This window comes from Scophthalmus maximus, chromosome 20 (assembly GCF_022379125.1).
Source record: "Scophthalmus maximus strain ysfricsl-2021 chromosome 20, ASM2237912v1, whole genome shotgun sequence".
NCBI lineage: Eukaryota > Metazoa > Chordata > Actinopteri > Pleuronectiformes > Scophthalmidae > Scophthalmus > Scophthalmus maximus.
This window is the reverse complement of record NC_061534.1, coordinates 17,523,195-17,538,673: the sequence shown is the minus strand read 5'-3', so window position 1 is coordinate 17,538,673 and position 15,479 is coordinate 17,523,195. Positions and strand designations below refer to the sequence as shown.

General features: G+C 39.5%; 1 protein-coding gene across 2 annotated transcripts; it reads right to left on the bottom strand.

Moving 5' to 3' along the window:
* Window positions 1-375: 375 nt before the first annotated feature.
* Window positions 376-9,367, bottom strand: tmem106ba (transmembrane protein 106Ba). Of its 2 annotated transcripts, none has more exons than XM_035608154.2 (8): window positions 9,221-9,367; window positions 7,408-7,614; window positions 6,090-6,153; window positions 5,788-5,947; window positions 3,323-3,463; window positions 2,879-2,928; window positions 2,737-2,790; window positions 376-1,943 (listed from the first exon to the last, which is right to left on the bottom strand). In XM_035608154.2, exons 2-8 carry the CDS (start codon window positions 7,604-7,606, stop codon window positions 1,823-1,825), a joined length of 789 nt encoding a protein of 262 aa, XP_035464047.1. In that variant the 5' UTR covers window positions 7,607-7,614; window positions 9,221-9,367; the 3' UTR covers window positions 376-1,822. The 2 variants fall into 2 exon arrangements, with proteins under 2 accessions (XP_035464047.1, XP_035464048.1); XM_035608155.2 differs by lacking the exon at window positions 9,221-9,367 and adding an exon at window positions 9,147-9,171.
* Window positions 9,368-15,479: the final 6,112 nt, after the last annotated feature.

Genomic DNA, 15,479 nt, shown 5'->3' with positions numbered 1-15,479 from the left:
GTCTTAAATATAACTAGATAAAACAGTTATGTATCACAAAAAGATGTCAGAAAATCTCAAAAACTGAATATACATTTGTGTAGCAAAACATTGTTTTTTAAAATTCTAAATAAACAAGTTTCTATTTTAGCCTGTCTTCCAGCATGTTTTTTAGTCTAAATGAAAAGTAATTAAACAGTTTATTTGTAATCATTTTAATAATCTGAAAAATATGCACATTATTGATGATTAATGCATTTAAAAAACAGTGAACTAACTATCAGTTTTGGGATCTTCAGCAGTGGTGAATGATACTGTACTTTCGCTGAGCACTCGGCTCCACACAGTGTGCACAGAGAATATTACAGGCACATACAAGAAAAGAAAAAAGGAAACTTTCCAAGTACTTCATGATTTTATTTTCAGCTTCATGCATTAAAAACACAAAAACATTGAGATGTTAGGCAGGAACAATAAAGTATTCATATCTACACTGTTATTAGATGTCATGAAGGCTTTGATCTAGGGTTACAGTTTTCTGATGACTAGAATTCATATTATCTGTCCGAATTTCCTACCTGTGTGATCACAACTCAGATCAGAAATTTTTAACTTTGAAATTATTTTTGCATCTGGTATTTCTGTGTTACTGGCAACATAAAAAGTCAGTAATGTAAACTGTTTGTGGTGTTGTACAACAAAAATACAAGAGCATTCAGTTACACAATGTCTTTGACTTAAGGCAAACCAGTCCAGAATGATGAGAAGTGACAGACAAAAATCTCTATAATTAAAATTAACAAAAGCAGTATACTCAAAATTTAATTTAAAGATTCAGATTTGATTAATAAAGCTGTGACACTTAAATCCACAAAAAAACACAAACTTGTTTAAGGGGAAAAGTTACTTCCAGACCAAACACTAAATCTGAATCTGAAGTATTTAGAAGCAAACCAGAAGTAGATATTTTATATTTACACATTTTTGTATTTTAATAGCCCATTGTAATGCTCCCACATTTGCTATGGAAATGGAAATATTATCCCTTTTTTTTTCATTATTAGATGGCAAAAAATGTTTTTGATTATTCATTTGAGATATGCTGATGTTCAAGTCTTCACAGTTGTCACATTTGCTGGTGGATGACTGATAAACAAGAAAAGAACTGCTATTACCAACCTTTACTCAAGCTGAGAATAAGGAATTCTGAACCGAAAAAGAAAGGATGAAGATATAAAGATGACTCATCAAATATATTACACTATATCATATCAAGAATTTTATTTCATGGAAAAATAAAATAAAAGAATGACTTCAGTAGGAAGGAATGAAGAGGGAAAAGTAAAAAAAAAAGTCAAGTACCCTCACATCTTAATTATTGTGTTTTCCCTAAATTTTCCCATTCATCAAGAGTATTTAAATGGGATAAAGAACAGTAGGGGGCATATTCATTCAACATTTGTATTGCTCTCTGTAGATAAGGAACGAACAGGCCAAAGTGCATCATACCTGAAACCACTGTAATTTCTTTCCATCGATCTCTATATATATATATATATATATCTCTATTTTTGTCGGAACCAGGTTGGAAAAATGACGACAACCTTTGAGTTGAGTCCTGCAAAAATCTGGCTGTGGCAGGTAAGTTTTTTCGGCTGTGAAAAATGACATTATTTTTTTTTTGAAATTGCAAAATAAAAAGATTGAACATATCTTACCTATAAATGAAAAAAGAGGTAAGGACCTTAAAAATGCTGTGACTAATTAAAAAAAGCCATTGCAGTCGATCTCTGAGAACCTCAGTTACAGCAGTTACATGACACCCTGGGTCTTTTCTCTCGCCTTACTGGTAGACCTGCACCTGTCCATGCAAGGAGGTAGTGTTCCCCCCACAGTCCACATACTGGTACATCTCCTGGGAGACCTGCTCCGCGTGTCCGAAGTACGACGTCGTCACCGTCACCCTGAAAAAACAACAGAGTCAACTACTGCACAGAAAACAACAAGGTTAGACATGTCGAGTTAGTTGGTCAGTTCAAAACCCTGCAATATACAAGATCTTAGTTTTATTAGATTATAATTATTTATCATATAATTCACATAATATAGAAGTTTTTGCCCTTTAATGTAAACAAGATCTCAAGAACCACAGGAGTTGACTATGATTAAATATGTGAAATTGACGTCTTTTTCTCGCATTGATTCATGATTATGACGTTCATGCTGTTGAAAAGTCTGTAGACTTTTAAACTTTCAAGTCTTGGTTTATGTGTGTGAGACTATTATATCTAGTTTGAACCTGGAAAGTCTTCATTGACCATTTAAAAAAAATGATCAGTTCCCCCAGAAAATATTGGTGATATAGTCATTAGAGCCACAGACACATTGCCCCCCCAATAATAAATAAAAAACAATCAGTTGGGCTTTAATAGTGATGTTTTATTTCTGTTCTCCTGGTAAAAGCAGCTGTTTTCTTCATCCTCCTCAGACTGAACTGATTTCTAAAATAAACATGGCCCATTTTTGTTTAACAAACCGTTTTTTTCAGTTGGCTTTATAATATTTGCTGCTTCTTTTCTTTCCGGTTTCCCCTGAAGTTTAGTCTCATGATACTTGGCAAGAAAAAATTAATTTGGGTTTTACTACTGAGGATTAAGTCAACTGAAGCTTAATCATGTGACTCAAGGATAAAAATCACAAAAACTAACGACAATATTAAATGAAATGTTAAAACAACATTGACAATGTTTTACTTACTGCATCATGACCACTATGTTGTGAACTTTAATGGTTGGCAAAGTGCAGTAGTCACTGTAAGAACAGAGGTTATATAAGATTAAACATTTTACTGATTCAAGTGTCAATAGCACATTTATAGGACTGTTACTTAATTACTTACAACATATAACTCATCTCATCAGCAATGGTGGTGGGGACTGTGTAGTCAATCTGCAATAACACAATTTATAAAGCATCTGAGACAGAAAAATATCAAGATATTACATTTTTGCAAATTAAAACAAAAGCAAAAGTAGTTTGGTAGTTAACGTTTTCAATTCAGTTCAATCATTGGCCAGGAGTGAGAGGTGGAACCAAGATTTATAATATGATGTCTCAAAACATTTGACATTTGGATTTTGCAGAAATATAATTTAATTTTTAGAGCAGTCACATGAAAAGTGTGTGAGTAAAGTCGGACAGAATCAAGATGCTGGAAAAATAAAAGTGGATCAGAAGTCCGTTGCCTTCACATCTCTGAACCCTGAGAAAAAATGTATTTGTTTTTTTCACCACCTATGGATTCTTTCTTTGTGTATGAACAGTAAGAAGTACTTGGACCCACCTGGTGTTCATCCAATGGTGTGATCACTGTGCTGTTGTTAAACTTGGCCTTCCCTATCACCGTCTTGGAAAACTGCACTTGTGCTGTGATGTTGGTCACAGATATGGCGTAGTAGTTGTTATTGGTGATGTTCAGATTGTTCTGAGTGGAAGAGGAATAAAAGGTGTGAGAATAATGTAATTGCTAATTTACAATGGTTTAGATTTGTTTGGTCACTTGGGGGCAGCTGAAACAAGCTGTAGACACAACACTGACTTATCACAATGTAAGTTAGTTAGTTGAAGGAGTTAGATAAAGGTGGCTAATATACACATGTAGAAGACATTGGAGCAACATTATAATTCATTTGCACTCATGTTTCTGGACAGCTAGTGAATCTGAGTCCAACATTCCCTCTCTTTTAGCTCTGTTTTTGGTCTCCACACACCCCTGAGGGAAACATCTGCCCATTTAGCTGCTACATGCTCAACAGTATGTACATTCAGATTCTCCTGCAGTGTATTATAACAGTGTTATTTTTAAGGTATACCATGTAGAATGAAAATAAACTAAAGATGAATATTTAATTTCCCTGATTCACTGCTTTTTTTCTCGCTAACACTGCTCCCTCTCTTCATTAACTCTGCAGCTCACTCGACCACCAATGCGCTCTCTCTCTCTCTCTCTCTCTCTCTCTCTCACAGCGTGGAGACTTTTTAAGTGGTCCAGACTAGGACCTGCAGCGTCTCTGTTCTGGCTCCTGGAGGAGCCTCTGGTGTGGGGGGCCCGGCTGGATCTCCACGACGGAAGCAGACCCGGACTCACCGACAGGCTAACGGGAGCTGGGTTGACGAAACTTGGGGGGATTGTGGAGGCTGCTGGTCCTGGTCTCCAGAACACGGAGGCAGTGGCCTCCCTGCTGGGCCTGAGGTCGGCCCGCCACACCAGGACAATGCTGAACGAGTGGAACAGCAGATTGGACAGTGGGGAGAAGGAGATGCTGCAGGACTATTCTGATGGAACCGAAGCCCCCGACTCGGGGGACCCTTTTCCGGACATTGGTTTTTTAGTACGTCATGCTGACCCACCGGACACTGCTGCTGATTTTCACATGCAAACTGGGAAAGGTTTGTACGGACACTGTGTTCTGGCCACTCAGAGGAAGTCGCTGGGTGGGAGGAAGGACATGGTGTGGAAGGACAGACTCCCACGGGACAGCAAGCCGGTGTGGAGACTCTTGTACAAGCCTCCACTGAACAAGAGGTCTGGAGACCTGCAGTGGAGGATCCTCCACGGGGCGCTGGCGGTGAATCTCTTTCTGTCCAAGATAAATCCCACCGTGTCCTCCACCTGTCCATTCTGTCCACACCCGGAGACCATCGTTCACTGTTATCTGGACTGTCACAGACTCAAACCTCTTTTTAACATGTTAAAAACAGTGTTTTTCGACTGTGGGGAAATGTTTACGGGCTTCTGGCTACAGAAAACAAGATGCTGCAAAGTGGCAGTTGCTGAATTTTGTGGTTGGTCAGGCCAAGTTGTCGATCTATAAAAGCAGGAAGGACAAGATAGGCAATGTGTCCGGACACGAGCTGACACATGTAGTGTCTCTGGTGAGAGCCAGAGTGAGAGTGGGCTTCAGGTTCCACTCTCTGATGAACGACATGCAAGAGTTTTTGAATCAGTGGTGTTTCACCACGGCTGTGTGTTCAGTGGAGGAGGGTGAGCTCATCTTTCACTCTGTGTTTATGACCTGATTCATTCTGGTTTTCTGTTATTTTGTTGTTGTGTTTTTTTTTACTCATTTCATTTGTAGAGGACCGTGATGTTCTCTTGTAAATCTTAATAAACATTGTTTTTTAAAAATCAAAAATCTAAAATCTCTCTCTCTCTCTCTCTGGTTGAACTGGGGAGAAGTGGCCGACTTTGGACGGTGTATTTTCACTTTTAACTGAGGCGATTATAGTTAAGCAGTGCTCCAGACTCCACTGTCCTGAAAAACAACCTTAACTGAATCTAAACTGCCCTGAAGTCGAAATGTTGTTTCTTGTGGTTGGACGATTCTCAGTCAGTCAGTCATTATATAGTTAGATGTTTGCAGCCTGCTGCAGTCCCGTTTCTGGCAGGCAGCAGTTCTGCTCTGCTCACATCTTAGAGAATATAATTAATATTATCCTCATCAATAATTTAGCATTTCACCACATGCAACCCATTCGCTTTTAATTAGATCTGCCCGATCTGCGGATTTACCAAGGTGCTAAGTCCTACCAGCAGGTTTTGACCGGGATAGATGGGCCGGCGTAGTGCACCAGGACATGGTTGTAACACTAGTCAGCATTTGAGTTTAAAAAGATTTATTTCGTTCCTGGAGGCATCTCGGAGAAGAACTCTGTTCGTCCCAAACTCTGGATTATTTGAAGCCATTACTGTTTAACCCTGAATTTTGTTTAATAGGATCCCCATTGACTACAGCATTGTCATCTTACTGTGATGTTGAGATAGACAATTCGTTTGTCCTGGTCGTAGGAGACATAGGCAGACTTCACTCCCACGTAGGAGACGTCGATGGAGCGAGGGAAAAGGAAGAAAACAGCCAGGCCAGACAGCAGCAGGCAAAGAGCCACGGATATTGTGACATATAGTTTTCTGCAGGAGAGAAGAAAGAGAAGTGTGACCCTGAAAGCAGCAGATGACTACAGAATCTAACATATGACTGTGTGTTCAAGCTGTTTCGTCATATACAGCTTACGCAGCTAATCTGTAAAAAGAACACTGAGAGCTGACTTACGTCCTGCTTGGCCTGAGCCTTTGGTCGCTATATGGAATCAGAGCCACGAGCTGATTCTCTTGACCTGTTATTTAAGAAGAGGAAAGATGTAACTTTGATGTTGACAGTGAGTGCAGGTTGTACGTTTTGCACTAGTTAACACTGCTGTAGAACTCAGGCCCAAGAAGAATCATAGCCATATTGTGAAGTGGACTTTTTCATGTTTCTGGTAGTTTACTATCACCAATCAACTATCAACTTTACTTTATGCTCCAGTTTAGAGCCACAACACATGTGCAGGTACTTCCTATTGCTATATAAACATATTTTCATATTATTCAGATTCCTACTGTAAATAATTGTGTCCTATTTGTACACTCATTTTTTTTGCCAAAGGGAAACATTTTTATACTTTGATTATCTAATTGTTTTTTTGTACTTTGTGTTTTTTTGTGCAATATTTTGATGTCAGTTGTCACTGTCAATCAAATGTGACAAAACTAGTGCTGTCAATCGATTAAAAGATTGAGAACTAATTAATCACACAATTTGCTGTGATTAATCACAAGATTTTTTCTTGAGACTGCAGTTGGTAATAATGGATATTTAAATGTAAAATGATGGAATTAATGTAGAATCAACACAAAGCAAGTATTTAAATTCAAATACTATTGTTTAATATCATATTTTTTACTTTGAGCACAGATTTTCTCATGTAAACTACAAATTTCCAAAAAACCATCAAGGCCAAAGTGACTCACGATGTGTCCAGATATCTAACAGCTAAATATCTGGACACGTCGGGGAGCCTGTCTCCTGTAGTGTGAGCTGTGATGTGACATGCAGTGAGTGTGTCAACCTGGAAACCACAACAACACTCTTCACCTATATTTTCTGCCTTTTCCGTAATGTGATGTAGCAGTTGATATTTATTTCTGAACATAAATTTGAATGAATATTCAAGGTTGCAGAAAAATAAAGTTTTCAGGGGTTTTAATGCCACAGCTCCTCATACAGCCTTAAAATTGATATTGATAATGGTAATCGAGTAAGATAAGATAATCCATTATTTGTCCCACAGTGGGGAGATTTTTTACAGAATCAAAGGGGATTGTAAAGGTAAGAAGCATTAGTGGACACAGCAATAATATAAACAATTTAAACAGGATTACAAATGGAAAGATATTGAGATTCCACAGTCAAGTGAAGTACTGCACAGTTTAAATGAAATTACAGGGAATTAGTAGTTTGTCATAACTGGTCTACATGGATCTAGATCAAGATAATCTACAGCTCCCAGTAGACTAGATATCGATTACCAATATCTAGAAAGTTTTACCTCGTGGGATTCTGCCGGTGCCCTGACACGTCGGGCATGTTACGCTGTCCCGTCCGGTGAACTCCACGTAGGGGAACTGAGACACATCTCCATTTTTGCCATCCTCTTCTCTCTGACCGTCTCTGTACTCGCCTTCACTCGTCAACACGTCCTGACTCTCGTCTTTGTGTTTGGCCAAGAGTGACTGGGACTTGCCCATAGCTGCACCTGTTTGTGAACAACACAAAAGATGGCACGAATAGACCAAGAGGATGATAGAGAAGCAGCGGTAGAGGTGCACCAGGACGTGCTGACTAAGCACATGCCAAGCAGACGTTTGAATGTGAAATTGGACCGGTACAGATTCCAGGAAACAATTCAACCGGTGCACTGTCCATGATGAAGAAAGTACAAATCCCCTGTAATACCTCAGAAATCAAACTAGAAAGTTTATTTTCACGTAGCGCTGCAATGATTAGTTGATCATTCAATCAAAAGCACATTTATTCAAATTGAGCTGTTTTACAATCAAATAGAGTTTCATTATTTATTTATTAAAATGTATTTAACCAGGACAGTGATATTAAAATAAATATCTATGGCTTTTGGACAAAACATGTTGTCTGAAGAATATGTCACAGTGGAAAGTATAAACGAATATTGTTCACTACCTTTCACAAATCAATACGTTTTTTTTAAAATCAATAAAAAAAAAGTTGTTTAATTGAGAAAATAAGGGGCAAATTAATCGATAATACAAAATTAATTAGTTACAACTCTAATTTCAATGCTTATACTTTTACTGTGAACAAACTGATTTTGAGCCCATTTTTTTCAAATTTAAGTTATCAGTTGTGTTAATTTAAGTTGGACAAACTTCATTCACAATTGTTTTGACTAGTTTTCTTTTAAGTTGGTAAACAATATTCTTTTTTCAGTATATTTTTACTTTCTACTCGTTTTGAGTGTTTCTATAATTAATGGCACTTTGTACTTGACTACATTTCTTTGGGAAAGGTTATGCTTTTACACACACTTTACTTCATCAATTTTACCTCGTCAGTTTCTAGATCTTTTTTGCATTTGGGTTTCACATTTTACAAACACTTACGTATTAAATAAGTGGTTCCAAATTACTGACATTTAAGTTCCACATATCTACATTGCGGCAGTTCCACTTCCACATCTCTAATGATGCACAATTACACGAGTACAATTACTTTTGCTACTTTAGTTACATTTCTACTCAGGATACACGAGTACAATTACTTTTGCTACTTTAGTTACATTTCTACTCAGGATACACGAGTACTTTTCCTTGAGTAGGGTGAATAATGGCGCATTTTGAAGCTGTGGTGCTTGGGCACCACTGACGTTAGGCCACAGCAGCTGCTGGTAATGACCGCGAACGTCACACGGTGTGAAACAGAGGAACACGATGCCAACGAGAATTGCTGCCCGCGTGAAGCCGCAGCTTGTTGCGCGGAGACACGGTGCGGGACGTTTGTCGCGTCCGCATGCATGTGAACAACACAGGGAGCGACCGAGCTCGGACCGCCATGCTACTGAGCCTCAGCCGAGGACACGACGTGCCGACCGGAGGAACACGACCACCAAAAGAGACATTTCACGTATACTTCTTGTTTGTTTTTGTTTTGTTTTTGATTTACAAACACAACTGTTCATGTCGTCGCGTCAATCCAGCATTACATTAACAAATGGCACGTATCGGAGGTTGCTCTTTGCACACGAGTCCGCACCGCATTGAGGCCCTTGAAGGCATCACGGACAGTGTAATCCCATACACGTTGTTTCACCGTTGGTATCGCCTTACTTGTTTCTGTCGTTTATTCTGTCTCGTTCCCCATTCGTTCTGTTTCGGTTCACGCAGCCGATGAGGGACGAGGAATGACGGCGACGTGAACGCCCCCTCCCCTCCCCTCCCCATTGGACGGACTCCTGTCGGCGCTGACGTCGGTGTCCGGCTTGCACACACCAAAACAACAGACGGTGTTTTACAGCAGCAAAGCCTCTGCAGGAACACAAGAGGACTAACTGTTGTACAAAATACCACAAAGTATGACCAGATCACTATGGAGCTAACATCCTGATAAGTACCATAGAAGTGTTCACCTATTTTACTGAGGAAGAAATACATTCAAAGCTCCAAAATTCAAAACTTAACTGAGTTGAAAAGTGTTTTCGGATAAAAGGTACTTTAAGTATCTAAAAAAAAAAAAAAAAATCAGAGAGCAAAAACTAAGAAGTAGGTTTACTAGAAGTAAACATACTCTATTACAAGTAAAAGCCCATGGGTTCAAAATGTCACCAAGGCATAAAGTAATCACAGTTAAATACACTTCCAATATCAAAAGTAAAAGTACTAAGAGTGACCTCTTTTGGGGTGAATAAATAAAATGGAATAAAAGAGGAAATGCTCAAGTACCTCAAAACTGTACTAAGTCCAGTACTCCAGTAAATGTACTAATTATATCTATAATATCCATTGGATCATTTAGGCTGTAGGGATATTTGAATATTACCCATCACTTATCTAAAATAACAATATTTAGTTTTGTAAGGACATAATATGATGGTGATATTAATTCAAGTAGTTAAGAAATTGTCTCAGAATATTTTTTATTTCGGACAAGTGTCCGAAACATAAACAAGAGAAGATGTTTTGTTCAGCAGGACAAGATATTCAGTTTACTGTTAAAACAGTATGTGGAATCTAAAGCCTCATCCTCACACCACAAGGAAAAACTGTCCCATATACTGTGATGATCCATGGCTGGTTGCACTTCCTGGAAAATCTTGTCATCTGACAGACAAAATGTCCAAAAAGTTTCTCGCTGTGACCAAGTTTTTTTCAACAAGCTCTGCCATTGTTACTCTTGATCGCCTATAATGTGCCACGTTATTGCATTAAGCTGCTCAAAATAGACATTTCTCTGTGGGAAATGCATCTCAGAGGATTGAAAAACAGATGCCAAGAGGTTTAAATTCAGTAAAGTTAACATTTAATGTGGAAAGTCTTTGTATTATTAAACCAATATGTTAGGACTAGTGTATTCTTCTCACATGAATCAATGCTCTCAACCAAAATACTGACTGCATTTAAAGCATATAGAAACATTAAACATTTTATTCAAGATTTCTTTAAAGCCGCTGTCGGTAGGATTTGCAAAAATATCAATTTTTTTTTGCTGATTTCATTTGCTGAAACTGTCGCTAAATGCTGGTAGTAATATGTGAGACAGATCGTCTGTGACAGACTCTGGGTCATTCAGCTCCCTCTACTGCCTTTAATGCCATTTGCCAGAAAACATCGCGGCCGAGGAAAAATGTCCAATCACAGCCAGGGGGCGTCTCTCCGCGCTGTCAGTCATCCGGGTACGAGCGGCGCAGCGCTGCAGTCCCGGAGCATAGCCCCACTTGCTCGGTCACGACCAAGCTCACGTCTTCACAACGAGGAGCTCGCAGCAGAAGCGGAGTTAGTTTGAAAACACCGCCGCAGAGAAACGCCAAGCGTCGAAAAAACGTCCCGGCTCCGTTGCCAGAAACTGCATATACGACAAAGACCACGAGCTAAAAGGAGCTGAAAGGAAGGAAGCAGATCGAGCAGATTTGAACATCGGAGCGGCTCCACAGAAGCAACGACACCGACAGGGTTCACATACGATAGTTATCTCTGTTTCATTTATCTTTTATTTTCCACGTTATTGTCGCACTCTGTGACTGTGTTGCTACTGTGCTGTGGTGATCAGGCTGCTCGTTCTAGGTCCACAGTGCTACGGCTAGTGGTTAGCGGTGTTTGTAGCATAATATCTGTGAATATGTTTGTGTCAAAGCGGTCTAATCTGTTTTGAGAGTTTTCCAGACTTGTGTGTCGTTGTCTGTGCTCTCGCGACCAAATGCTTTAGTTAGCCTCACTATTTTATCCCCAACGTAGTATCCCGTGCTATGCAAAATGTGAAGTATGTTTCACTATTCATGTTGCTTTTCTCCACAGATGCTGACTTTTATTGGGGGGACAGCTGAGGAAGGAATATTCAACACAACTACTGTATTTTATCATGTGCAAAATAAAGCTTGACAATATTTCATCATTGTGTACTTTTTATGCTTTTGTTTGAGCTACTGCAACGTAGTACTGAACCAGTGAATCTGATTACCCCAAATTAATATATTTGTAATGCTTTGAATTGATTCAAAAAGGTATATTGATAGTAGTAAGTAATCTTCACATTGTTGTATATTTATGCAATGAGAAACCAATCACTTTCAAAATACACTTTATGGCAAAGCAAATACTGAAGTTTCATAAATATTAAAATATAACCTTGAACTTCGTTCAAAAACACTGACGATGTTGTTTTCACAAAAAGTCACAGGTAAATAACGCGAGGCAACGATAACTAAAAAAACGTGTAATGGTCTATCAATGTGGACAGTAGTCCGTCTTAGCTTCGGGTTATCTTCTTACCGGTGGGAACGTCATGTTACGTACCGTGCCTGGCTTCGGTTGCCATGGTAGCGTGTACGGGCACGGAGGGCCGGGAGGAGCTGTGGAGGCGGAACCGAATAGCAGCGGAGTGGGAGGGGGAGGGAGCGGAGGGGGAGGGAGCATGAATTCTGAGACTATGTCCACACTTCTCTCAATCCTACCGACAGCAGCTTTAAATTAGAAACTATTCCTGGTAGACAAAAGAACAGACTGCATCGTCTGAGTTTTATCCTGTTTACAGTGCTTTCAGGACGTGCTCTCCATCAGCCAGACGATGGCAGTGTCCTGCCACGTGTGAGTGCATCACTCAGAAGCAGCGAATCCTCTTGACAACAAGGCAACATCAAATTATAGCAATAATAGATTTATTTTAATCGGTTTAATCCCTCCATGTCGGAGCAGCCACTCTGAATAATGCATGACCTGGCAAGCTGAGGGGAGAGTACACTTAGAAAATAGCTAATAGAAGTAATAAACCGTAATGCCTGAACACTGACCTGGGCCAAGATAATACGGGCAAATATCAATCAGTGTTTGTTTTAAGCACCAGCTGGATTTTGTTTTAATCTGTAGGACAAAAGATATTCAGGGTTTTACTTTCCTGTGATTGTACAGTGCTGTGTGCAGCAACCATCTGGCAGTAACATAAAAAATGTGCTAAAAATAAATTGCGAAGGGTTTTTGACACTGGTCAAAATGATCTAATTGGCCTGTATGCTCAACAGGTTTGTTTTAACACCAGTGCTAAATGACAAATCTGCATCAACAGTGGCCCTGAATATCCCCTTAAATAGGGATTCGGCACAGAGAAAATATGTTTTTAATTACGTGCATTCAGAGTGTTTTCTAAGTGTGTCATGACCAATACATACTGCTTTTCCTTAAGTTTCAAAAAGAATCAACATTAACTTGTTGTTGAACCTGGAGGAGCGGAAAATGTGTCCTCCAAAAGATTTGGAGAGCAGATCTGCTGCCGCTGATTCAAGAGTTTGGGATCAGAGTACTTCCTCTTCAATTATTTACTGGGTTGGAAATTACCGTCAGCTCCGTCCAAGTCGGTGGTGGTGGATTTGTAACTCTGCACTTTGGAAAGAAACTGCCCATTGTTCAGAGCTCCGGTTGCATCTAAAGCAGGCCAGGTTTGTTTTCTCTGCTCTTAGCCATTGTGGGAAAGTTTTCCTGTTTTTCGTGATCTTTGTTCCCACCCGGCACATATTTAAAAAAAATTGATTTCCATTTCCTGATTCCACGATCAACTGCACTGCTGCTTTCTCTGCTGTTCATTCCAGCTCCTTTCTGTCGTTTCATTTTGTTACACTTTGCTTCCAAACCATACTGTATATAAAAATGGACATAGTCACCGGGTCCGGAAAATGAAGCCAATGCGGAAGTGCCTGAAGACTGTATTCTTTGGAATCACCAGCTGAGGGCAAATCCACTGGTTGTTTCTATAGAAGTCTATGAGAAAATTACTCTACTTCTCAATTGATTTATAGCGTCAGTGCAACAGTTAACATTTTTGTTTATTTTAGGAGTTTAAGGTTCAGTGTATAGTTTGAAGTCTTCTCAAATACAGCATGATGAATTTTTGAAACTGTGGTCTCATTTAAAGTAAAATAGGCGATAAGGCACTGTATCAATTGGAGCGTGGATGCAGTGTGATTGACAGCTGGTCCATCCAGTTACTACGCGGTTGCAGGTGTAGGTGGACGTACAGTGGTCCATCTCTGAGTCAGACCCGTACCCCGCTCCTACCTCAGGTTGCAAAAAAAAACCCAGATGGCGCTGGTCAAAATGCTAAACTCGAGGCTTCACAAAACCTCGGCAGTTCACAAACCGACAGGTGACGTCACGGTGGGTTGACACTTGTTCCAAACATGGGAAACTCATGGCTTTCAAATAAAATTATTTTTCACCTTAAAGCCTTGTGTGTTCTAATTGTTTTTAGTGGTAAGTTTGCATCATTTAACACTGCATTTTGCTTGAGAGAAGCTTGACATCTTTATTTTCAGACATCATAGTGGGGACAATTGATCTGACCACCTGCCAGACAATCCAACCATAGAGGAAAATGTGCCGTTAACAGTCTCGTTACAAACTTTGTGCTTGCCAGTGGGCAAATGGGTTTCGCTTCCCGCCCTGCTTACTCACGCTTTCGTCCCCAATCTGAAGAGTCCTCCCCTGTCACTGCAACTCACAGCACCAGTGTATTTGTGTAGTGCACAGAGAGGACTAATTCATTCTGAAACACCTTGAGGCCCACACATGAAAACACCTCAGCACTAGTCTTAGGAGAAAGGTTAACAGTGGCTGCTCTGGTCCAGTCTGCTGTGTGAGGAAGCTGCCTGTGTGTTCCCGATAAGAGGGAGTGACTGGTGAGGACGCGTTAGCCCACTTCAGGTGTCAGCACTTCAAACCAGCAGCACAGCTTCAGAGGGAATGTGTAAAACTCTATATTGCAGAGGAGGTGAAGTGGAGGATATTCTGATTTTGTAATATTTGATTAAAAGAGAGAGAGAGAGAGAGAGAGAGAGAGAGAGAGAGAGAGAGAGAGAGAGAGAGAGAGAGAAAGAGAGAGAGAGAGAGAGAAATGAATCCTTGGAGTGACTCACCGGATTTTTGCCCTTGCAAGCTGTTTTTTTTTCTCATCCTGTGGCACAGCGAGAGCGTCCACTTTATATTTAATAGACAAGCCTCTCATGGTATATTACAGCAATTTACAGCATTGTAGCGAAAGGCCACTCGAGTTATTAGACATGATCAAACATATGATAGCATATAACACCAAGCCTGTTTGACATAATTAGAAATTACTGAGAGGTGTAGACATATCAGTCCCTGCCAGAGGCTGTTGGACGGGTGATAAACCGAGCAGTGACAGTGCAAATAAACAACAACAACTGGGCTCTTAAATCCTATATTACCAGCCTCTTAAGTGAATTGCGATGTACTTGGCTTAATTGCTTTGAACAAACTGCTAAAATGCAGTAAAGACGGATGGAATGAATTCTCACGATTTTCTGATCTCATAAAAAGTAATCATAATAATCTTATAAGTAAAATAAATAAATAAGAATCACTGCCCGGGCTGGTGACAGAGTAAACATTAATTTGGGATATTTGTCTGAGACAGAGCAGAATCATCTTGCGCCTCTGTATTTAACTGAGCTTATTACACCATATACACCTGCACAACCTCTTCACTCCCTCCATGCTTGTCTCTTAGTTAATCCTTAAGTAAACAAAAAATATGTTTGTTACAGAGCATTTTCCTACCGTGCACCTCATCTCTGATATAGCTTCCCACTACATGTCCAAGAAGCTCACTCAGTAGAATTTTTTTTAATCTTCATTGAAAACCCACCTATACCCATTATATTATAGCAGATCAAAGCAAATCATCACCTATTTTTCAACTTATTGTTTTTATGTATTTCTTTTTATTGTTTTATAATAAATGTTTCAATGTCGCTCAATAGTCTTATTACTGTCTATTACTTTTAAATGTTCCTTTAATTGTAAAGTGCATTGAGACCCTGTTTAATGGTGATTTTACATTTTTAAAATGGATTCTCTGAAGAAA

Excerpts from the sequence above, each read along its gene's own strand:
- tmem106ba (XM_035608154.2), bottom strand. The coding sequence starts at position 7,606 with ATGGGCAAGTCCCAGTCACTCTTGGCCAAACACAAAGACGAGAGTCAG. Across the intron at positions 5,948-6,089 it reads AGGCTCAGGCCAAGCAGGAC|AAAACTATATGTCACAATAT; the intron begins GTAAGTCAGCTC and ends TCTCTCCTGCAG. Across the intron at positions 3,464-5,787 it reads TTGTCTATCTCAACATCACA|AACAATCTGAACATCACCAA; the intron begins GTAAGATGACAA and ends TCTTCCACTCAG.